A 25,199-nucleotide genomic window follows, 5' to 3' on the forward strand; every position below is an offset into this window, starting at 1 on the left:
TCTAAAGCCATTAATGTGTCCAAAAAACAAAACAAAAACAACAACAAAAAACAGAATAAAGCATAATAAAAATGAATATTCAACATATATTGCCAAACTAATTTCCAGAGAAATCAGAGGTCTATAAGATCAAATCTCAAAACGATTTCGACTGTCTAAAATTGACAAACGTCAGTGGAATCAAAATCCTAACCTATTATCCTTCCCAGGAATGCATAATGATATGACGTAATGCCTTGAGTCGAAAACACACGACAGATAATAGTCTTCTGGTTACATTATAAATAAGCGATAGATAGATAGATAGATAGATAGATAGATAGATAGATAGATAGAGAGAGATAAAGCTATAGAATTGGCCAGAGATTGATTGATTGATTGATTGATTGATTGATTGATTGATTGATAGAAAGAAAGAAAGAACTATTAATGATTGATTGATTTAATTAATTAATTAATTGATTGATTGATGGATGCTTGGAAAATAAATAAACTCTGATACTAAATAAATAAAGACAGACCTATTAAAATAAGTGCAGGGCTCTATTTTCACGCTTTAGTTAGTGCATATTGCAATATTATACATTATTGGTTATTTTAATTTATTAAGCTGTTTTGAAACAGCTGTTTTTGTGACGCTGAGTGAAATATCATAAACATCACGAAGTAAAAACAAAAACAAACACACGCACATTTTATGGTTTATTTTTCATTAATTAATGATGATGATGTCACTTTTATGCCTATTTGTATTTCAGTGTATTTTTTTAATTCACTTTACTTCTCTATTTGATTAAGCTATGTTGTTTGTTTGTTGTAACAGTGTGGAGTTTTATTCATTTCCATCAGACATAAACCCAACCCAAATTAAGCCAACAATAATGGACTTTCGCCGTGTGTTGTTCCCTGTTTTTATACAGTCTATGGTTGTTCCCTGTCTCTCGCTGAAGTCCTCAGCACACTCAATGCTGCGCAAGAGTTGCGCAATAGCGCTGGTCGTCAACAGGAACACGGCGAACCTTCCCATGTTGCCTTTCTCGTCAGCTGATCTGATCACATTTCTATCGCCTGCCCGCTTCTGTTTTTGCTGGTCAGGCGAAGGAGAGTGACATATTTCACACGACCGTGATTCGGTGAGGGGAGAGCAAACGCATCAGCCGCCGCGGCAGATAAACGCAGAACAGACATGGTGAGTTACGAGCTTACTGTACTGATTCTGTCAACAATAATAATGAAAAGGCGAATTGTCTGCTGTTTTTTATGACCATTTTAACCGGATTCACGAGCAGTAAGAAAGTCTGTTTGTGTTCGTATCTCATTTAAGGGCGTTTGGATGTTTCTCAACTCTTACGAAAATTAACCATGGTTTTACTGTAGTAAATTTTTGGGTACCATGTTTTTCGGGGGGGCATATTGAGTTTGTATAACCACGGTTTTACTACAAATACCATGATTAACGATGTGTATGGTCTATGTACGAGATGCAATAAAATACATTTTAGACCACACGCTTTGGATGGGATTATCGTGATATTATCTTCTTTTTCAGTGAGTTGTTATGAATTTTGTGCTGTTTTGGGTCTTCTAGATAAGTCTACTGCAATTTAAGGAAGTTTTAATGCTAAAGACGCCTGTCTTTCTGAGAAGAAGTGCACTTTAGCATGTATTTAATATAGGCTCATTTTAAAAGGGTTTATTTACTTAAGTACGAACTGAATATAATGTTTTGGGACTTATAAGTTCATGTTATTTGCAATTAAAATATAGTTTATATGTATATTAAATGCAATTAATCGAACTTAAGAGTTTAACTTAGTACAACTTTATATGTGTATTTATAATTGCTCATGTTGGCATTGAAATATGGTTTTAAATGTACTGACAGACATGTTTATGGTAAGCTAAAATTAACTTGAATGCCATTTCTATTTAAACATTTGAAATTAAAAACAAGTATTTTAGTATGTTAGTTATTTTTTTTAAGCATGATAAACAATTATTCAAACGTAAGGATTTAAGATATTCTTGAAAAGTAAAACTTTTAATTTGACATTATTACAAAGAACACTTTTTTTAAAATGTACTTAAGTGTGTTAAGAAACAAGTGTGCTATCTTTAGGTACACTTGAGTGGTCTTGTATTTAATTAATACTATATTATCTGTTTGTTTATATATATATATATACTTTATTGGTTATCAAGTACACAATCAATATAATTAAGTGCACCTGTCTACAATGACTCCAGATGTACTTTGATGTAAAATGAAGATGTCGGCATGCGCTTGTACTTCATTGTCGTGGGACTGAATAACTGGCAGGCATGTATCACTTCCACTATTTGCTACCTAGCAAAGACTGCCAGTGTATTAAACGTGCCATTCTTCATTGTGTTTTTATAAGCTACTATCTAACCTCTTTTATTATATGATCATGTTTGTGGAGTGAATTCACTGTCGTACATGAACTGGTATCATTTAAATCAGAAAATGATGATGTATCGTATCAAACAGTCACACAAGCATTTCATCTACTTGTGTTAAAAACATAATAGCTGAGCAAACAGGGAGGGTTGTTACACTTTCCATTGTACTGTTACTGAACTTTCATGTATGGCACGAAATAAAAGAGTGACTAACACACACATCCTGTCTGTTATGTTTTTAGAGTGGTTTTGTGTATTTCTGTATTTGCTTCTGGTGAATTTTTTTTTACCAATATATAAAAGATGTAGACAGTTTTATTTGTGTTATTTTTTTCATTAATTTACTCAGATTTAAAGTCAAATATTCAGATTTACTCTGATAAGATTTTAAAGCAACTTAAGTTTAGATTATAACATATAATGGGAATATTCTACAGTTTGAGATACACAGAGTCTGAGAGAGTTACAGACACAAAACTGTTACCATTAGAATTGTGTTACACTCTGCAATTAAGTCATTTGTCTGTGTGTTTTGTAGTGTGTAAAGCGGGACTAACTGAAGCTAGAGGAGCCATGTTGGCCACCCAAACACCTGAGAGCGGCCCAGAAGCCAGGGATGTTAAACAGGTTTGAAACTTCCTCATCTTTTTGAAGATTATTTGGATTGTGGACATTACAGTGTCATTAATAGGACACCTTTCACATGTCTTGAAACCCGTCGAGCAGGTTCTTGGTAGAGGTCGTGTAATTTGAGGGAACCTGGATTTGTTGTTGGAAACCAGCGTTAAATCAAAGATGATGCCTGTTATACTTTCTTCTGTCACAGCTTATATGCACAGATACAGTGATATACAAGTATGTCATTTGCAAGTAAGCATAATTTCTGTCTGTTCTAATTCTAATATTCTAATACAGGTTATTAAAACGAGTTTGTAAGAGGCCACAGTTTGCTTGTTGTCTTGTAGAAGTCAGACCACATACAGAATGGAAACCAGACAAGTAGTGCCTTCATGAGAGAGAGTTTCTTTCTGGCCATTTCCTCTTTATTTGCTCGAAACTTTTGCTATTAACTGCAGTTCAGTAGTGCTTTATATTCAGTTCACTTACAGTAATGGATAACGAAAGCAAGATGAAGGATGTGAACAAAACTGTTTAAATTCAATAGCCACAGTGGTGTTTTTGGATTTTGTTTTCCCTTAATAATAAAAACCTTCATTTAAAAACTGCATGTTGTCTTCACTTGTGTTATCTTTTACTAATATTTAAATTTGTTTGATGATCTGAAACATTAAAGTGTGACAAACATGCAAAAAAATAAGAAATCAGGAAGGGGCCAAACAATATTTCACACCACTGTATGTAAGGCTTAATAGACAGATTCATTATTTTGACACATATAAGATCTTGGGTTGCACTTTATTTTACAGTACGTGTACTTACATGTACTTATAGTGTACTTACAGTGTATTTATCTAAGAAAGTTCTGGTAATACAAGGTAACTGCATGGGGTAGGGTTAGGTTTAGGGGTAGGTTCAGGGTTAGAACCTAGGTATTACATAGTTATTGTAATTACTATAATAAGTACATAGTATGTACATGAGGAACAGGACTGTAAAATAAAGTGCTACCAGATCTTGTGTGTGTGTGTGTATGTATAATATATATATATATATATAAATATATAAATAAATTCCTCAAAAGCATTTTAGACATAAATATATATATATATATATAAGAAATCAACATATACGTACATAGATTTTATCTTCCAGAATTCATCAAATAAATTCATTTAACTAAAATAAATTCCTCAAAAGCATTTTAGACATAAAAAGTTATTTCAGTAGAAGCACAACATTTTTTCCAAAATATATGTATTTAGACTTAATGAATGAAACTCCACACTGTTACAAATAAAAAATATATAATTAGTAATTTATCTAAATTATTTACTTCAGTTAAAACAAAATTGAAAAAATCTAGTAGCATCGTCTAGCATTCAAACTACTGACTTTTGTTTTTTCTAACAAATGTTTCGAAAATATTTTAAAAGCATATAAATACAAATCTTTATTATCCTTGATTTTCAGAATATATACCTTTCCAACTAAATTAATACTTGAGTTTAATAGTTTTCTGTGTATGATCACCCCAAATGATTGTATATGATTTAATGGCAATTTAATGCTAAGCGAACAGGAGGAATTTTATTCAAATAATTTAACCTGAAAAGTCCACATTTGTACACCTGATGTGTATCCTTATAAAATAGGATATAAAAGGAGGTCTGTATATAATATCAGCAACCCAGAATATAAAATAGCAGTATTTGTATATTTATATTGTCACAAATATAGTAATTGCTTCAGACCTATCCAGTCTTTTTAAAGAGGTAGATGTATTTTCTCAGAACCACAGTTTTAACACTTGCAGCAAGATCTGATCTGAGCCAGAATTGACTGAGTGCTTATGACCGAGCCTTCGAGACAAACTTTAAGTCATCTTGGCTTAATCCCTCCCAGAATCATGACTGCTGTTTGCATGTCATTTGACTTAAAGCTGCTGTGTTGAATTTCCACAGCTTTGACTGTCAGTGCTTTGGCTCATATGTGTTCAGTCAGCTGACAGTATCAGGTGACGGTCTGTCTGTAGGTATTGCTCATGTTCACATGGCAGAGCACGATGACTTCTCCATTCTGCCCTCTTGTCTGAGATCCTCAAGAGGCTGTGCAATGCTTACACCACATCTTGTGAAGTTGTTTTGCTCTAGACGTGCCGTCCTTGATGTGGTCTGCTGACCTAGATGTCACGATGGCCCCAGTGACCTGTTCTCACGGCAGTGATGCAAATCAATACAAATTACAGACCCTTAAACTCTAATATTGATTTTGACTGGGCTGTATCATTAAATCACTAGCTACAGATTTAATGTGTTTCCTGGTATTTCCCTCCCTGATTCTTTTGTTTTGACATCTGGTCCAAGAAAAAAAAAAACAGATGCACAAGAGAGTAGTATTAACAGTTCTGTTCTCCTCAGTGGATCAAGGACAAGATCGCACGGACACTAAAAGTCCTGCAGAAGCGTTACATCACCACAGACACGGCGGTCACCAGCGAGGACCTGGAGGCTAACCTGCTGTGTTGCGCTCTGGAGGCCGTCTTCATCCATGGAATCAAGAGCAAGTTCATCCGGTTTGATGGAGGTCACGTACGCATAGGAGGGTCACGAGGAGCACTTCCTCAGCCTGTCTTCTGGAGCCTGTTGAAGACCGTCACTCACAGGTGGGTCAGAGAATATGTAAGTTACTTTCAATGGAGCCCACATGCATGTAGTAAATAAAGAAGGCGGATTTGAATTTATTAGCATTGATCTTATTATGAACAGTTCATCTGTGGATATCTCAAAACTTGAAAACACTACAAACTCACATTCATTTGCCTCTACTTTAGTGCCACGCCCACATCTCAGCATCCAATCATTAACAGATGCATAAAAACAAGTCTCCACCTTACATTTGTTTTTTGATTCTGATAATCCATTATACTCAGATGAAGTAGCAACCGTTGTATACACTTAAACACAAAAAAATGTAGCCAGCCGTGTAAGATGACTTTTTAAAATGGTAATCTCTATATTTAAAAGATTATATATGATAGATAATATAAACAGTGTTGGGATAGGTGCTAAGTTACGGATTACAAGTGACCCTGTTTAAAATGTATCAAGTAGTGTAACTATTTCAATTATGTTTTTAATGTAACTGGATACATTTGATTACTTTTTCTAAATTTCTAACAAACGTTTTGAACTGTTAATCATTTTCAGATATTTAAAGCAGGCAGGGTTAACCTTACAGTAGTGCTCAACACTGATTACTTCATCACTTGAATTAAGATTATAATAATTGAATTGTAAAACACAGCTACCACAAAATCAGACTTTTAGTACCTCTTTTTATTTGGAGATCGTTCTGAAGTAAAATATATATTTAAAAACATAATAATAATACCAGAACTGTAATTTAATACACCTTAGATTAGTTGCATTTATTTTGTCATTAAATTGCGTAACGCTGTTACACGTAACTAGTTACTCCCCAACACTGAATACATATAAACACTACTATTCAACATTTTGGGATCAATAAGTTTCCCTCAAGTAAATATTGTTCTCTTCAGCTTTCTATTCCACAGAGAATCCTGTAAAAGTAAATTTATCACAGTTCTTACAAACATATGAAGCTGCACAACTGTTTTCAACCCTGATAATAATAAACTAGAATGATTTCTGAAGGATCATGTGACACTGAAGACTGGAGTAATGATGCTGAAAATTCAGCTTTGATCACAGGAATACTTGTGATCAAACTTACACTTTAAACAGTATTGTAATCCCACTGGCATCCAACAACCAGCTTCAGCATTTCAGCAAATTATGTCACGTAATGTTACAGTTCTCTTTAATATTGGATGCATAGAATATCAGAGGGAACAAAGTGTCATTCATGAGCCTTCAGAAATTATAATATTTCCCCATTCCTTCTGAAATCATTCCTAGCCTTTGGTTTGGTTACTAATAGAGTCGACTGATGGTGGTTTATGCTTTAACCTCAAAAGTATTTCCAAGTGAACAACCTGTCACCCGTTTGGAAACAGAAAGAGAGATGTCAGGGAGACTCTGTGAGGATTGTGACGAGTCTGTAGGATTAGATGAATCATGTGGTTTAGTAACTGGCTCCTCAGTCTTTGGGCATTAGTCAAGTGAGGCTCTTTAAGGCCTCTTGACTCAACAGGGCAATTTTAGGCATTGTGTTAAGTGTAGAGTGTCATATTTATACTTACAAAATGTCTATGAAATTTACAGTATGTCACATCACAATACATCATTTTACATACAGTACATAAAGATGTAAATTTTTGTGCAATTCACAAATGATTGCACTTATTTGGATGGGCTTCTTTACTAAACTGTAAACAGTTACGTAAAGGCTCACATAAAGAAGTACAGTAAATAAAATGATAGGATTATTGACACAATGTAGTGAGGAAAAAAAAGAATTGTGAATATATCTATATTTGAGCAACACCTTAAAAGGTTAGTTTTGGTTAGATTGCTCCTCCTCATGTTGCTCTAAACCCATAAATCTTTTGTACATCTTCAAAACGAAAAATATATTTGTAATGAAACCTGAGAGATTTCGGTCCATGCAACCAAAACTTTGAGTACTTTTTGAGTACTCCAATACTTTATTCATAGGTTTTTTCTTTATTTTTATTTTAACGTATGACACTGAAGACTGTAGTTATTATGCTGAAAATTCAGCTTTGATCAGGAATAATGCCACCTTTGGTCCCAATGACAAGCGAGCTTCTGGTGGTACGGCAATACTAGTAAGAAACAATGTAATTCATAGTCCTATCAATATTAATAGCAGACTACAAGTGACAGCAGTACGATTAACTTTGCAGAAAACCATTACTATATGCTCCATTTATATTCCTCCAGAATTAAACTTGATGCGCACAGACTTGGATGATCTTGTAAATCAACTTCCATCTCCTTTTATACTCATGGGAGATTTTAATAGTCATAACTTGCTGTGGGGCAGTGATCATTGCAATACAAAAGGAAAGAAGATTGAAGACTTTATAAATAATAACACCTTATGTCTTTTTAAATAATGGGTCAAATACTTATTTACATCCAGGGCATGGAACTTATTCTGCAATTGATCTAACAATATGTCAACCAGAAGTTTTTTTAGATTTATCATGGAAAGTATTGGATGACCTTTGTGGAAGTGACCATTTTCCAATAATCATTACTTGTAAAGGAAAAGAAGAAGAAGCAAAAAACACAAAGATGGAAAATCAAAAAAGCTAACTGGTATCAATTTCAAGCTCTATGTTATGAGAGATTTACACATTTTGTGGAGAACAGGCCAGACCCCTTGGAAAATTTTACAGATACACTAATGTCTATTGCAAATGATACAGTCCCAAAAACATCATTAAACAAAAAATCTAAACAGCTCCCATGGTTTGATGATAAATGTAAAGAAATTATTAAAGAAAGGAAAAAAGCTGAAAGATATTTCTACAAACATCCATCAACTGAAAATCTTATTAAACTCAAAATTGCTAGAGCAAAAGAAAGAAGAACTATCAAAGAAGTTAAGAAGGAAAGCTGGAGAAATTTTGTTGCCAGTATATCACCTAATACTCCATCAACCAAAATCTGGAACTTGATACGGAAAATGAAGGGTGAAACCATTGGTTCGCAAATACAACACATCAAGCAACATGATTTACTCTTGACTTCAAAACATAAGATATTGCAAATATTCTAGCAAGAACTTTTGAAAAGAATTCATCTTTTGAGAACTGTTCTCCTGCTTTTAGAACATTCCAAATTCAACAAGAGAAAAAGAAAATAAATTTTATTTCAAATAATTTAGAGCCATACAATCAGAATTTTTCCATGGAAGAACTACAACGAGCCATTAGGAAATCCCATGATACAGCGGTTGGACCAGATAAAGTTCATTATCAGTTTATAAAGAACTTACCTCACCTCTTTCTGAAGAAGCTTCTGGGAACTTTTAACTCTATTTGGATATCAGGAAGTATCCCATCTTCTTGGCTTGAAGCTGAAATTTTTCCTATCCCAAAACCTGGAAAAGACCATAGTGATCCTATAAATTATCGACCTATAGCTTTAACCAGTTGTCTATGTAAAACTATGGAGAGGATGGTAAATGATCGTCTAGTCTGGTGCCTGGAATCCAAATATCTTATAAGTAAGGCTCAATGTGGTTTTAGGAAAGGTCGAAGTACAACAGATCACCTTGTCAGTCTTGAAAGTTATATCCATGATGCGTTTATTAAGAAAGAACATGCTGTAGCTGTTTTTTTCGACTTGGAAAAAGCCTATGATACCACTTGGAAGAATGGAATCTTAAAGGATCTGTATCGACTAAATTTTAGAGGTCGTTTGCCAATTTTTATTGAAAGATTTCTTTCGAATAGAATCTTTAGAGTCAAGGTTGACAATACTGTGTCCGACCCGCATAAACAAGAACTTTGAGTACCTCAAGGAAGTATTTTATCAGTAACTCTTTTTAGTATAAAAATAGACAGTATTGCTCCGGTTATTGGTTCAGATGTTCTTTGTAGTTTATACTGTATGTAGATGACATCTGCATTTGTTATAGAGAGCAAGCATATATAACACTATTGAACGAAAAATCCAACTAAAAATAAATAAAATGCTCTCATGGTCAATACGGAATGGCTTTAAATTTTCACAAACAAAAACTGTCTGTATGCATTTTTGTCAACTTCGTTCATTGCATAATGAACCAGAATTATTTTTGGATGGAACTCCCATTGAAGTCGCAAAGGAGACTAAATTCCTTGGCATAATCTTTGACAATTATTCCACATATTAAAATGCTTAAAAAGAAGTGTTCTAAAGGCCTGAACATCTTAAAGGTTTTGCCCAAAACTAAATGGGGAGCAGATATGACATCACTTATGAACTTATATAGAACTTTGATCCGATCGAAGGTGGACTATGGGAGTATTGTTTATGGATCTGCCAGGAAATCATATATACAAGCATTGGATACTATACATCATCAAGGCATACGATTAGCTTTGGGAGCATATAGAACATCACCAATTCAAAGTTTATACGTATACGTAGGTAGAAGCCAATGAACCTTCCTTGGAAAACAGACGATTAAAGTTGGCCTTACAATATGCAATCAAATTAAAAACAAATAAAGGAAATCCAGCATATCCGGCAGTTTTTATAGTCCAGTATTCAACAATGTATGAAAGAAAACCAAATCATATTCGTCCATTTGGTCTACGTATAAAACCTCATCTGGAAAATCTCAAAGTAGATTTAAACATCTTGGAACAAACCCACTTTTGCAAAATTCCCCCTTGGGATACCAAAAAACCCTTTATTTTGTTGGATTTATCAAAGAATCAAAAATCGGAAACGCATCCAAATGATTATCAGCTACAATTTTTAGAAATAAGAGATATGTATCCTCAGTATACTCTAATATACACAGATGGATCCAAATCTGGAAACCAGGTAGCGGCAGCTTTTGCAACGAATGAAGTACATCAAGGTATACGTATTCCAGATCAAAGTTCAATCTTCACAGCAGAAGCAAATGCTTTATTGCTGGCATTAAAATTTATTGAAACGTCTTCACAGAAGAAATTCTTAATAATGACTGACTCAAAATCATGCCTGGATTCACTGGAAAGTATGAAAACTGATCATCCAACAGTAGTCAAGATCTTCGTTAAATTATCAATGCTCAAATCAAAGGCTTTTAGCATCTACTTTTGCTGGGTACCTGGACACTCAGGAATTGCTGGAAATGAGAAAGCAGACAGTGCAGCAAAAGAAGCACTATGCACAGAATTAGTAAATAGTTTTATACCTTTTACAGACTTTAAACAAACGATAAATGAATACATCAGAAATAAATGGCAATCAGAATGGGATCAATGTCTAAATAATAAGTTGCATGAAATAAATCCTGATGTGAAGAAAAAACTTAACCTCTGTTTTGAGAATCGTTGGAATCAAGTCATCTATACACGATGCAGAATAGGACATTCAAAAATTACACATAAATGTTTACTCTTAGGAGAAAATCCTCCAAAATGTTAATCTTGTCAGAATTCATCGTCCATTAAACATATCCTTCTAGACTGTATTAAAACCTCTTCTGTGAGGAACCTTTTTTATTCCGTTGATACTTTTGAAAAAGTTTTTAATCAAGTGAATCCGAACATGGTTAAGATTTCTAGAGGAAATAAATGTTAAACATCTTTTCTAGTCTTCCTTTGATTGATTGCACTTTATTCTCGCCATGAATATAGCCTTAGAAGCTGGTATGGCGTTTAAAAGAAAAGAAAGAAAGAAAGAAAGATCAGGAATAAATTACATTTTGCAATTACAATAGAAAAGGGTTCCTGGAGTGCAAATAGTGCTGGAGTGGTTTAATCCAAGAGACACAATCACTTTATATAATGAACAGATTTAATATAAGCTTTAATTCACATATGAACATTGAGCAACGCACATTAAATATGGTAAATGGAAGATCAAACATGCATGCTTGAAGAACGAGAACAAACATCATCAAAAAATCACATTTTGAACTTGTTTGGTACGAGTGCATGAATGTGTAAAATGTGAAACCATGACATTTTCTTTTTGGGTGAACTAACCTCATAATGTTTCACATGCTTCTTTTTGACACTATAGGGATGTAGTTAAAGAACTGGAACGTCTAAGCTTCATAAACTCAGACATCGGTCGCTGCAGAGCATGGGTTCGCCTGGCGCTAAATGACGGGCTTCTGGAGTGTTACCTGGCCTCGCTGTTTCGTGAAGGCTCCAACCTGGGCTCCTACTACCAGCCCGGGGCTCTTTTGCTGGACCCGGAGGACCGTGAGGTTCTCCTCACCCTCCTGCAGGGTTTGTCCTCGATGACCTTCCAGCTCTCTTATAAATCAGCTGTACTGAATGAGTGGACCAACACACCCCTGGTCCTCGCGGGTCTGTGTCCCCCAACGCCTGCCGACGAGCACCTTGTAGTCCCCAAGCGCAAGGAGTCTTGGGATACGGTCTCCCAGTCATCCGGAGGGTCTGGAAGCTCAGATTGGGCTCAGGAGGTGCTCCAGAGGGAGCCGAGGAGAGAGCAGCTGAACACTCCGCTGACCACATCAAACCTGAGTCTGGACACGTCAGGATCGTCGCAGCTGTCCTCCAGCCTGAGCTCTGATAGTCTGCTGCAGGGTCAGGAGCTCAGGAGTCCAGGGAAGGAGCACTGGAGTTGTGACACGGAGATCAGCCAAAACGCACAACAGAAGATCACCGCTACAGAGTGAGTAGAAGTCTGTTCTGGTACCACTCTGCAGAGCTATGAAAACAATACAAATTAGTAATCCTCTCAAAAAAATTATCAAACATTCTGATAGGCTGATTTGCTGATTAAGAAATATTTCTGATTATTATCAATACTGAAAATATTTTATTTTATTTTTGTAAACCATGATGTTTTTTTAGGATTCTTTGATGAAAAGAAAGTTAAGAATAAGCATTTACTTGAAAAAGAAATATTTAGCAACATATTAAGTGTTTTTATTGTCACTTTTGATCATCTTCAGATGCATTCTTGCAAAATAAAAGTAGAGTTTTCTTTTTAAAAAATCTTAATGAACCCAAACTTTTGAACGATAGTGTATATATTCCAAATAAATGAAGTTACTGAATCATCCTGGATCCTTATATTTGGGGGTCTGTGGTAACAAAAAGCTTGAAACCCCCTGTATTAGATGGCGACTTAATGTTCCAGCATGCTGATTTTCAAAGCATTGCTGTTAATGCCAAAACCTGCTTTGCGGCTCTAAATTAATTACTTTTAAATATTCATGTCAGACTCTATAGTCAATGTCTGTAATTGACTGGTTAAGCGTTGGACCATCTGACCCAGATTTTGAGCCAACCACCAACAACTTCGTTCATGCAGTAAAACATTGTGTCAGTTGCATGTTTTTGTGTTTTCTTTCCCATCCAAAATCCTTTTATTCAGCTGGATATTACATATCAAGTATGTACTTGGCCATGGTTTTGCTGCTTCTGTTACTGAGCTCAGAAACCTCCATGCATGCCAATTCTAGTTAGGACAAGGTTTTCTAAAGTAAATGTGAAAGAAACGACTTGAGAAAGTTTGTAAGCTGCAGTCGTGCCTGTTTGTTTTTCAGTGACAACAGTTCCTCTAATCAGGACTTGAAGGAAGACTTTGATGTGTTCATACCAGCTTCAGACTCTGCCACACAAGCTGTAAATGACAACACACACAAGCCTGACGCGTCTCCCGCAGCTACACAGGACACACATCTATTAGATGCACACATCTCAGAGCAATCTAAAGCGTGCTCAGAAAACATATCAGCTGAGACGTTACAGGAGACGGAAGAATCCAAGACTCTAGTTAAACCCGCCACAGTCACCGAGACTCCAGAAGGTGAGCAGAGGAACTCATCTGTTGATTCCCCTTCAGTGTCTACTTCGACTGAGACGGCTGAGAAGTCCTCCGACCTTAAAGACCCTGACGCTCTTCCTTCAGAGACCTCCACTGTCTCTAGTTCAGTGGAGAAATCCCAACATGCTGCATATAGACGCTCCGCAAGTACCGTCTGCAGGAAAACCTCCTCAGACTCTCTGTATTCCTCCTGCGTGAGTGTTTTCAGGGATTCATACTCTCAGGCTTTCATTTCTTAAGCATATAAATCACTTTATATCCGACAAAATGAACTTTGATATTGTATCGGCATTTCAAAATGAATTGACAGTATAAGTGATTTAATAACAAAACACTTACATTCACACACATACTCTGAACTAGTGCTGGATTATTAATGTAGATTAATCGATCTTCATTTTGATTTCACTGTGCTGTTTTCACTTCATGCAGGAAGCAAACTTCAGTAAGCTTTGTTTTGTTACTGTTCCTGTGCAAATGTAGTACAGTAAATGTTATCATGAGATTCAAAGCACAAGTGAACCAATCATTTCTTCCTCTAATTACAGCTCAAAATAAACATGAATGAACATGAGAACATGTTGAAAGATTTACCAGTTGTGTATAATTTCTCATGCAACAGTTTCAACCACAAAAAGACATCATTAAAACAGCTTGTAAACAATAATGTTACGTAACATCTAGAGCTTGATACTTAAAGATACAAGATAACTCATTTTGCTAAATATATGCAAGGTTACATATTCTTTATATTTTGACTAGTGCTGTCAGACGATTAATTGTGATTAATTGCATCCATAATAAAAGTTTCTGTTTACGTACGTATGTGTGTACTGTGTATATTTATTATGTATATATTAATGCACACATAGTATTTATTTGAAAAATATTTACATGCATATATTTATACTCATATAATTTATATTATTTTTATAAACATTTTTATTCAATATACACGTCCATGTGTGTATTTATATAAACATAATAAATATACACAGTACACATGCATATATGATGTAAACATAACTTTTATTTTAGTTGCGAATAATCGCGATTAATCGTCTGACAGCAGTACTTTTAACTTAAATGAGACATCATTAACAGGTTATGTTTAAATAAACCCGAATCATGACAGCAACAGCAGAAACATAATTATATCATTAAAGAGTTTATATAAAACTGTTTTAAAAAGGGTTTTGCATGCAAAGTTTTTATTTATATGTTGTTAACCTGACGGTGTTTCCATCTCTGCACCTTTTTGTGTCTCAGAAATCCACGTCTTGGATATCAGAGGATGATTTCTACAAACCAGAAAAAATGGACAGTCCTGAAGCGTATGCCGTGATTGACATCGCGCAGATGAACGGGCGGGAGTCGCCTACCTCTGAACCAGCCGGCATCCAGTCAGCACCTAGTGTAGTGCACCGGAGACACAACGGTAAGGACACAAGACGGCAATTTCCTTATGTCTGATTCTTGGATGTTTCACTTGTCAAGCCCTGAGCTGCAAAGTGCTGGAAAAAGTAGTGGTCTGTCTGTTTTTTAAACTTCCTTCTCGCTGAACGATGACCTTAAAAAAAACTAGCACTCATACTTGTACTTCCCTTTGCTTGGTTTCACATACAGTTATTAAGTGCTAGATTTAATTTCCATAGCTATATAAAGGCCTTCAGTGGTTGTTTGACCCCAGGTATGATCGGGGTTTAAACCAGAGAGTTACAGTCTCAGGTACTTTCATAAGGTTGCTCATAATGAAAGTCATCCGCTAAATTACAAGTCTGACGCCTGTAGACTGCACATGTTTATAAGAAGACCGGAATGTTCCGGGTTCAGTGCAGCCTAAGCTTTATCAACAGCATCTGTGGCACTTGATGGTGGTTACCACAGAAGAGCAAGTTCCTCTACCCTAGAACATTAACAAGCAATTTGGACAACTTTAAATTTCAATTAATAAACATATTTGTATTCTTAAAATATGATTTTCACATTTCTGCTTTTAAACCTTGGATAGTTTGATAAAATGATAATGGTCCTCTGTGTCACCGTTGGAACGCGACTGAAACACAAAGCCTTAAATTTACATAATAAATAATAGTTTAGCATTCAGATACGTTACATCGTAAATATGGAAATATTATGGAATATTTTGATTTGTGCTGAATGAGAGAAGTAGGATAAACGAGCACAAAGCTCCATTTCGCATTTTAATTGAATTTAAATTTGAATTAAAAAAAAACTAGACTAGAAATGCTGGATGTGTGTATAAAGTGGACTCTCTCTCTCTCTCTGTCTCTCTCTCTCTGTCTCTCTCTGTCTCTCTCTTTCTCTCTCTCTCTCTCTCTCTCTTCCTCTCTCTCTCTCTCTCTCTCTCTCTCTATCTCTGTCAGGTCTTCCTAACCCGTTCAGGGGTCTTCTGAAGCTGGGTCAGCTGGAGCGGCGCAGTGCGGTGGGCATGTGGTGGGATTATTCCTGCGAGCTCTCTCCGTTTGAGCTGCGGCTTTACATCAATGCAGAGGAGCGCATCTGCTACGAAAACCTGTCCCTGCTGCGCTGCGAAGATGTCCACCTGTCCTCCAGTACCGAGGGACGATTTCGGCTCTCCTTCCCCGGCAAAAGAATCTACCTGCGTGCACCGTCTCGAGGAGAGGCGGAGGACTGGGTGGATCGCATCGTGGAGGCCATCAGCAAACTACGGCCCATGATGAGAGACGAACAGTGGGATGTGCTACACACGTCCCACGACCAGGACGTCCCCTCACCGACACCCTCAAGCCCCGAACACGTCATCTCAGAGCTTCCAGATACTCCACAGTTAGACTGGACACGTCATAAAGACCCAGAACCAGATGCCATAAAGGAAGCGGTGGTCTATCAGAACTTGGAGGAGAAGGGTTGGCGGTCCGTTTTACTTTCTCTCTCGCTGGAGACCCTCAGAGGTTACCAGGTCCAAGGGGACTCGAAGACGCCTCTGTTCATATACCCCATTGGGAGCATCAGGGATGTGGTTCCAGATGTTTCTCTAGGAAGTCCAGCGTTTTTTAAGGTTCTGACTGTGCGGGACACTCTGACGCTGCGGGCGGAGAGCGGTGAGGAAGCACGAGGATGGAGGAGTCTGATCAGAGGAGCGCTCGACTCGTATCTGGAGACGGAGGATGATGGAGCGGTTCAGGGCGAGTCAGCAGTGGGCAGTGTCCACAAGCTGGTCCAACACAGACTGAAGGGAGATGGGGTGCTGCTCTCTCACCTGTCTACTGTCCCGAATGAGAGAGGACTAGATGCGCAAAACTACAAATGTGCAGGTATGAGAGCTTGGCATGATTGTTTTGTTATTTGTATAGTTTTTTGTTGTTTTGAATTACAATTAAATGCAAATCATACAGATGACTTTTAATAAGCACTTGTTTTCAATATCTGAATTAATTTATTTTAATTAAGCAGTGGAGATGTTTTTGGTTAAAAAATTTGTCAAAGCAAGGCTCTAGAGTGCGACCAATTTGTTCGCACATGCGAGCTAATTTCTCAATGGTGCGACTAGGCGTTCAAGGGGAAAAGAGTCTCCGTGACTCCTCAGTCTCCCTGTGGTTAAACAACAGACACTAGAGCCCTGCATTTCAGCCTGAGCCCGACGGACCCCAAATTTTTTATGCCCTTCGAACCGGGCTTCGGGATAATTTTCACGTCATAGTTCAGACACGGGCCGGGCCTCCCACCTGTTTTAGACTTCTCCTTTTATATTGTAGACATCCATCAATTAGTGATGAAAAAAAAAATTGCCGTGCTAGTGGAAACAACACGAGACCGTGCTACCGTGACTGTCAAGAGTGGCTCGACGGTGTTTAGTGTCCTGCAGAAGCAGCGCAGCTGAACAGTTCTCAGTTCAAATACATGCAATAAGCTCAAGCTTGCCACAAAGCACCGGCAAAAGTAATTACCATAAATGTGACAGGAGGAAATAGTAAGAAGATATTTGAATTATTTACTAATAAACTAGTGTTTCCTGAGTCTGTGTCGCAAGGATGAAGTTGCTGATCCTGACTCACCATCTCATTAGAATCCACTTTACAGAAAAGTGCATCTTTACGGATTATGATTATAATGAAAGAGTTTTTGTTTTCGATTTGTTTTATTTTGTTAAGTAATCATTTAAAGCTTTCTATAGATATATTTATCATATCTGTGAAGCACGTTTTCACCGAGTTTCAGTTCATTTTTGTACTCCTGTTAAAGATGAGACGCAGAAAGCGCATCGTGTTTGTTTTCTTTATTTTATAAAAGCACAATGTTTTGTAGATATTGTGAGTGCACACAAATAAAAGACCCTTTGCAGTTACGAATGATGCATTACTCTTACTTTTATGTGCAAAAATGACGGCGTATCCAATGAAAAAAATGCAAGTGATCACGCTGGCGTCTCCATGTCCTGAAGCATCTCCACACAAATTATTGGATATAGCGCACATTTATCTGGGTCTAATGTTTAAACATTGTTATATGCTTGAACTGTTTTATATCTATAGATTTTATTTTATGCGAGTCGTGATGATTTGAGAAGGCTAAATTGATCAAACGTAGGCTCACTGTCTGCCCGCTGGCCGCTTGGTCGTTACTTAAAAAAAAAAAAACAACTTACATTTAACGAAAATTTTAAATGCTCCAAACGTTTTTCTAAATTAACTTGATAAAAAACGAAATGAAATATAATCACTTCGCTATTGCATACAAAACTGAACTATTTTAATAGCTGAGACAGTAGTATAAGCTGTTTAGGGACTGTTTAGCTCTTCAAATCAGACACTAGAGAATCCCTTCATTCAGACACAGTGGAAGATCTGATAAGAATCAGTGTAGAGGGGCCAAGTCTGGAAGAGTTTGCTGCTAGAGAGAGTGTGGCCAGCTGGTTTAGCCAAGGCCAAAGATCAAGAAGGCCAAACTACAGGAGTTGGCAATCCGAGGGGCATGTGACTGCAATGGAGGATAGTCCATAAGACACTGAGCCATGAGATGTTCAGTTTGAAGCCCTTAAAACACTTAATTTAGATTTTCTTATTTCATTTATCTTGAGATGTTTTAAGTTTAAATTTAAGCTCAGTGAAGCAATTTAAGTACCAACAATTTTCAGTAAGTTACCTTTCTTGTAGAATTGTGCTTCAAATAAAGAACTTTATGTTGACCAGATTGTTAGTTAATCATTTACAAGTCAATATTGCCTATATGGACAGCAATAAAAAAATAAAATAAAAAAAAAGTTAACTTGTAAAACTGTGGTGTTAAATGTGATGTGGTCAAACACCCAAGAAAAAGAGTTAGGCACACCAGTGCAAAAACTTTTAGTAATAATATAATCTATATAATATAATATATATGTATATATTAGTAATTATGTAATCTTTATTTATTAATTTATAATAAAAATACAAATCTTTTAAACAGAAGCGTATTAATCAGATATTTCAATCTTTTATGATATGGCAAGGTTCCTTTAGGTTTTCAAATGTCAATAATAATAAAATAATTAATTAATAATAATTAATATAATAATTATAATAATAATAATAATTAAATATTTAATCATATTCCTTTTTATCATTGCTTAATTTTTTTTTGCTTTGTTTACACCACTAATCACATTCTTTAAACATTCTATAAATATTTTGCTTTGTTTTACACCACTACTGACATTCTTGAATCATTATTTTTTTTACATGCTATAAATATTTGACCGGAGTGTATGAAACCAGCAATGCAAATATTACATTATAACTATGCATTTGCATTTTAAACTGGATTTGTCTGATCTTCACTTCTCATCGGCCCAGAAGCGAGGCATTAGCCACATGTTTACTTCCTTTGCATGCTTGCATTTGTGAGCTAGAGGAAGTGCTGTGCTCTTGTGTCTGTATGTAAGTGTTTCTCTCTGTGTCTGTGCTCTCTGGCTCTGAGTAAAAGCCACTGTGCATGTGTGTACGCAGGTTGCCCTCGTCAGATCGGTATGTCTCTGGGGAGAGCCAGACTCTGTGCGTTCTCGGGTCAGTACTACTGTGAGAGCTGCCATCAGGGAGACACAACCATCATCCCCTCACGCATGCTGCACAACTGGGACCTAACAGCACGGGAGGTGAGCTCTTAGGACTTTTTATTTTATTTTATTTTATTTTATTTTATTTTATTTTATTTTATTTTATTTTATTTTATTTTATTTTATTTTATTTTATTTTATTTTATTGACTAAAATTAACATAAGTGGGATTCACTTTCCATTTGACTTAATTTAATGAAGTAAAATATACTTTCATAATTTTATAGATATTAAATAAATGAGTCAGATATGTATTATTTTAAAAACATTATTTTTTTATGGACTAAAATTAAAATAAGTGGGATTCACCTTCCATTTGACTTAATTTAATAAAGTAAAATATATTGTCATAATTTTATAGATATTAAACAAATCAGATGCGTATTATTTAAAAAAGGTTTTTTTTCTAAAGAGTAGGCCTGTCATTTGAGAACATTCATTACATGAAATGCTGATTTATTCATTAAATAATATAATTATATAGAAATTCACTTTCATTCTGTAAGGTGATCAGAAGTAAGAGATAAGACATTTATGATGTTATTAAAAAAATAAATTACAATTTAAATGCTGTTCAACTGGAAAAATATCTGTTTCCACAAAAGCAGCACAACTGTTTTCAGCATTTGTGATAATAAATATTTCTCGAGCAGTAAATCAGCATATTAGAATGATTTCTGAAGGATCATGTGACACTGAAGACTGGAGTAACGATGCTGAAAACTCCGCTTTGATCACAGGAATAAATTACATTTGAAAATATATTCAAACAGAAAAGAGTACTTTTAAATTATAAAACTATATTCCATAATATTACTGTTTATACTGTATTTTTCATCAAATGAATGCAAAATCTTACCAAACCCAAATTTCTGAATTGTTTATATGTGTTTGTCATTCATCTGTGTGTGTGTGTGTGTGTGTGTGTGTGTGTGTGTGTGTGTGTGTGTGTGTCTATATGTTCAGGTTTCAAAACAAGCCTTTAAGTTGCTGACTCAAATTGAGCACGAGCCGCTCCTGCACCTTGACGTTTTGAATCCTGACCTGTTTGATCACACTGACATCATGGAGAGAGTGCAGAGCCTGAGACTAAGGCTTCGTTTTCTTGGAGACTACATCCTCATCTGCCGCAGCGGCATCAGCAAACAGATCCAACCCAGGTGTGTGTGTGTGTGTCGGTGTGTGTGTGTGTGTGTGTGTGTGTGTATATTCTTAGATGCATGTGTTTGTAATTGGGACACAATCAAGTCTTTAATAGATGATTGCAACAGATAAGTAATCTGTATTTTATTTCCAGACTTCAGCAGCGGACATTCTTACTGGATAACAGTGATCTATACAGTGTATTGGACTTGCAGCAGGTATTGCTTGCTGTTTCTTGTTGTTTATCTTTTGAACTAGGGGTATGCGATACATATCATCTACGAAAATATCGTCATTTTTATTTTAACGATGGACGAGCTGAGATCGAGTATATTACCAAACAAAACGTACTGCTCTTTTAGCATACAATTCATTTTTGGAAAATTACTCTGCTTTGCAAAATAAGGTGGATATAGTTAAGCGAAATTGCATGATTGCCAATCTCATATTGATCTCATTGTTCAATAAACATTTTGAGTTACAATTTAGACACAACATTTATATTTTTGTTTTATATTGTCAATGAAAATTTCCAAATGAAAGAACTGTTTTGCATCTCTGAGCCAGTAGCACACAGTGCTTCGTTACTGAATGAATCCGCGTTTTGAATGATTCAATGACCAAATTAATCAGCCATTTAAATGAATCACTTAAAGGGATAGTTCACCCAAAAATTAAAATGTGATGTTTATCTGCTTACCCCCAGGGCATCCAAGATGTAGGTGACTTTGTTTCTTCAGTAGAACACAAACAAAGATTTTTAACTCAAACCTTTGCAGTCTGTCAGTCATATAATGGAAGTGAATGGGAATCATGGCTTTGAGAATCAAAAAATAATATTCCATAATATGACTGACAGACTGCAACGGTTTGAGTTAAAAATCTTTGTTTGTGTTCTACTGAAAAAAACATAGTCACATACATCTTGGATGCCCTGGGGGTAAGCAGATAAACATCACATTTTAATTTTTGGGTGAACTATCCCTTTAACTCATTAGGACAGTGACTTCGGTGCCACCTACTGGTGGTTTTAGATATATATTTTGGGCCAGATTTACAATCAGCTTGCACAAGCGCAAAACCTCAATTTGGCTTAAAAAAAATTACTGTTTAGGATTTACAATGGGAAATTAGTGCTTTAAAAAGGTGTGGACAGTTACTTTTGTGACTCACCTTATTGAATATGCATTTGTAGGAGTTTCCCTTCCGACTGGTAAATTAAATAATGAATCACGCAATATAATTTACTAAGACATGCCCTCATCAATTCACTGGTATTTGCTGCATTATCTCTCCAAAAAAGCATGTCTTAAAGCAGACGGTAATTCGTAGATTGCGCTGGTCATTATGGAAATGAAATGTTGCATCTGTGTTCTTTAATGTGCGCACTGTTAGTAAATCACCCGCAGAATTTTTCCCTCCAATAGGCGCTTTTATGGAATTGCGCTCTAATGCTAATTTCCCCTGTTTAGTCAATCTGGCCGCTAGTATCAAGTATCATTTCTTTAAAAAAAAAAAAAATTAAATCAGTTTAAGGTGCCATATATTGCTCTTAAATGAAAAATGAATTTCTGTCACTGGTGTGAACTAACCACACTCTTAGGAAAAAAGGTGCAAATGTTGTGGCTGGGGCAAAAGTACATTTAAAGGGTGCATACTGGTACCTAAAGTGTGTACTTTTTAAAAAGGTATGACATTAGTGACAACTTTTGTACCTTTTTTTCTGAAGAATAGGAATATCACACGAGATCACACGATATCCCTCATTGAAGAAAAGAGGGCTATTAAGTGATCGGACTTGTGATTTCTTTTTTGCACACAGATAGCAGACGGGCACTACGAATCTTACCTGCAGTCTCTGATTCAGTTTGGGTCCAAGCACGTGCACAGCTGTGACCTTTGCACCCAAAGGGGCTTTATATGTCAGATCTGCAACTCCGACAACATCATCTTCCCTTTCCAGTTCGACAGCACCATTAGGTACGGACGTGTAACACATGTCAGACATCAGATCTAAAACTCCACACATCCCCTTTCACTCTAAACCACTGCTGTGCTGTCACTTTCTCTTCTAGTAGAGTCATGTGATTCAGTCACATGCAGCACAGAAGTGGGAGAGATGTCATGAGGATGACGGTGTGACTCTGTGTTTTCTGTCTCTCAGGTGTGAAGTCTGCAAAACGGTGTTTCATTCCTCCTGCAAGGCCAAGTGTCCGGTCTGTCCACGCTGCGTTCGCATACAGAAGTATATGGAGAGGGATTTGGAGGACTGATTTAGCTGTTAGTTAGAAACAGGTCATGCTACAAGCTCAAAATCCAGGGTTGGTACTATATTATTGTAGTATTCTGTCTAAAAGATTATTTTTCTCAGTAGCTGATGAACTGGAAGCGTTTGATCGTTTTTTTACACTAAGCATTTTATTTGACTCTTGACCTTAAGTGCACTTATTTACACATTCATCTGTACATATTTACTCACATCAGCACTCCCGTGTATGTTCTTTCATAAAATGTCAATAATGCCAAACCAACACTTTTCTGCAATGGTGGGAGAACTGATATTAAAGCTATGGGTTTTGCTTTTCAACTGTATGGAAGCACAACTGATGGTAAATCGACTCTTCGGGCTTCACATGACATTCTGCAGGTTTGTGTTCAGAATCATAAGTCTTAGTTCCCTTTTTGTTTTTTGCGTAGTCGTTATTGATTGTCAAGCCAAGGCAGTCTTTATTTATGAAACTTAAGGCACTTGAATGCCTAGGATCTTGTTTTTATACTACTTTTTTACATCTGAATGTCACATGCCAAGTTTTATATGAAGCATTATGAGTTTACAAAGCACTGTATGCATTAACAAGTTGTATATGCAGGTATTGTACGCATTAAGAGGATGGTTAATGGAATTATGACATGTACCAACACTTACAACCTCCTTTAACAGGTCGTTTTCGTATGATGCTGTGCCTTTATTTTCAAGTTTGAGTGTACCGATCATCACTAAAATGGGATGTGCCAAAAATGTAGCTATTGTAAGCCCATGTGAATTATTAATGCTTGCCACAAAATCAGATCAGAAATCTAATTGCTGACATTCATGTCTGTGGATGATAAAAAGGATTAAAAAGTCTTTTTACTTTTTATTTTCCTGGTTTAATGAATGCATATGAAGGTTGACTTCTGCTTCATTAGCATGTTTTATATTTGAGACTGAACTATGAGAGAACATTGAGGAAAATATTTTTTTTTTTTTACTACTTTTTTTTAACAATGCTGATATTTTTATGACAAGTTCATTATATCACGTGTTCCCAGATGACTTTTTGTCTCTTTTATGTTTTGCCACTAGAGGAGGCAAAAGTCTAACCATGAACTGACAGCTGATCTCTTAATACAGTTATGAATACTAAAGCTTTTCTCTGGTCTGTAAGCTAAAGTGATTCACATTCCTAATGATTTATCTTTTTAACTTCTTTTCTTTTAATATTGTTATTATTATTCATTCTTTGGAGTAATATATGTCATAATATATGTGCATATAGTTATTCACCAGATGAAAGCAACCATGTTTACAGTGCACACAGCACAGCTTGGAAATTGTGTGTGTTAATGTGTTCGCTGATCTCTAAAACAATATGTTCGTGCCAACATATATGCTCAGAACTTAACATAAACAGCATTTCCTAGAATCACAGAGCAGCTACAGAGAGATGGATGCATATTTTTGTCTTTAACTTGTCCTTCCCCTCAAACCACTTCGCAGTGTGTTTGTCTCTGACTGGTTCTTCCTGTTTTCTAACCTCTTGGCACTCTTCTGTCTGTGTTTGTTTCTGTCCCTTTCCTGTACGTACCAGACAAACTTCTTGCTATATAAAAATATGATAGACTGTGAGCAGGGGCCTGTTTCATAAAAAAATTTACCAAATAAGCCAGGCTTATTTCAGTTAGTCCAACTTATTTTGAACCAAATCAACTGACAATACATCAGACTAACTGAAATAAACCTGGCTTATTTGGTAAACCTGTTTTATGAAACAGGCCCCAGGTTAAACTCCTATCAAAAAATAAAAAATAAAAAACACAAAAAAAAAAAAAAAAAAAGAAAATCCTGATATAATTTTGATTCCATAACATGTCTTCTATCAGATTAGTGGAAAGAAAATACTCAAAATCTCACAATTCTGAAGAAAATCCTGAGCATATTTCTCACAATACTGACTTTTTTTTCTCTCTCTGAATTCTGAGTTCACATCCTGCAATTCAGTTTTTTTGTTGTTTGTTTGTTTCCGCAACCAAATTAAATTAATAAATAAAAAGATTATTGTGACACTTTATAATTCAGATTTCCCCCCTCATAATTTGGGCTTTGTTTCTTGCATTTCTGAGGGAAAAAAAAATGTGCAGAATCCCGAATCAGAATTCTGACTCTTTTCTCACAATTCCATCTCACAATTCTGAAAATAAAAAAGGTAATT

The 25,199-nt window shown here is 35.8% G+C and overlaps 1 protein-coding gene across 2 annotated transcripts; it reads left to right on the plus strand.

Annotated features, from left to right (window-relative positions):
• Positions 1-974: 974 nt before the first annotated feature.
• Positions 975-23,964, plus strand: LOC109073760 (pleckstrin homology domain-containing family M member 1-like). 2 transcript variants are annotated; one of them, XM_042734983.1, is made up of 12 exons: positions 975-1,189; positions 2,963-3,051; positions 5,463-5,707; positions 11,727-12,347; positions 13,237-13,702; positions 14,778-14,946; positions 15,896-16,807; positions 19,478-19,623; positions 20,551-20,744; positions 20,882-20,945; positions 22,550-22,707; positions 22,892-23,964. In XM_042734983.1, the coding sequence occupies exons 2-12, from the start codon at positions 2,998-3,000 to the stop codon at positions 22,998-23,000; spliced, it is 3,138 nt and encodes a 1,045-aa protein (XP_042590917.1). In that variant the 5' UTR covers positions 975-1,189; positions 2,963-2,997; the 3' UTR covers positions 23,001-23,964. The 2 variants fall into 2 exon arrangements, with proteins under 2 accessions (XP_042590917.1, XP_042590916.1); XM_042734982.1 differs by having other exon boundaries at positions 977-1,189; positions 13,228-13,702.
• The last annotated feature ends 1,235 nt before the right edge of the window (positions 23,965-25,199 follow it).

Source organism: Cyprinus carpio, chromosome B12 (assembly GCF_018340385.1).
Source record: "Cyprinus carpio isolate SPL01 chromosome B12, ASM1834038v1, whole genome shotgun sequence".
Lineage (NCBI taxonomy): Eukaryota > Metazoa > Chordata > Actinopteri > Cypriniformes > Cyprinidae > Cyprinus > Cyprinus carpio.

What these genes read in the sequence shown, in the direction of transcription:
- LOC109073760 (XM_042734982.1), top strand. Translation starts at nt 2,998, where the DNA reads ATGTTGGCCACCCAAACACCTGAGAGCGGCCCAGAAGCCAGGGATGTT. An exon ending in AGTGCACCGGAGACACAACG is followed by an intron (nt 14,947 to 15,895) that starts GTAAGGACACAA and finishes TATCTCTGTCAG; the next exon opens with GTCTTCCTAACCCGTTCAGG. An exon ending in CAGTTCGACAGCACCATTAG is followed by an intron (nt 22,708 to 22,891) that starts GTACGGACGTGT and finishes TCTGTCTCTCAG; the next exon opens with GTGTGAAGTCTGCAAAACGG.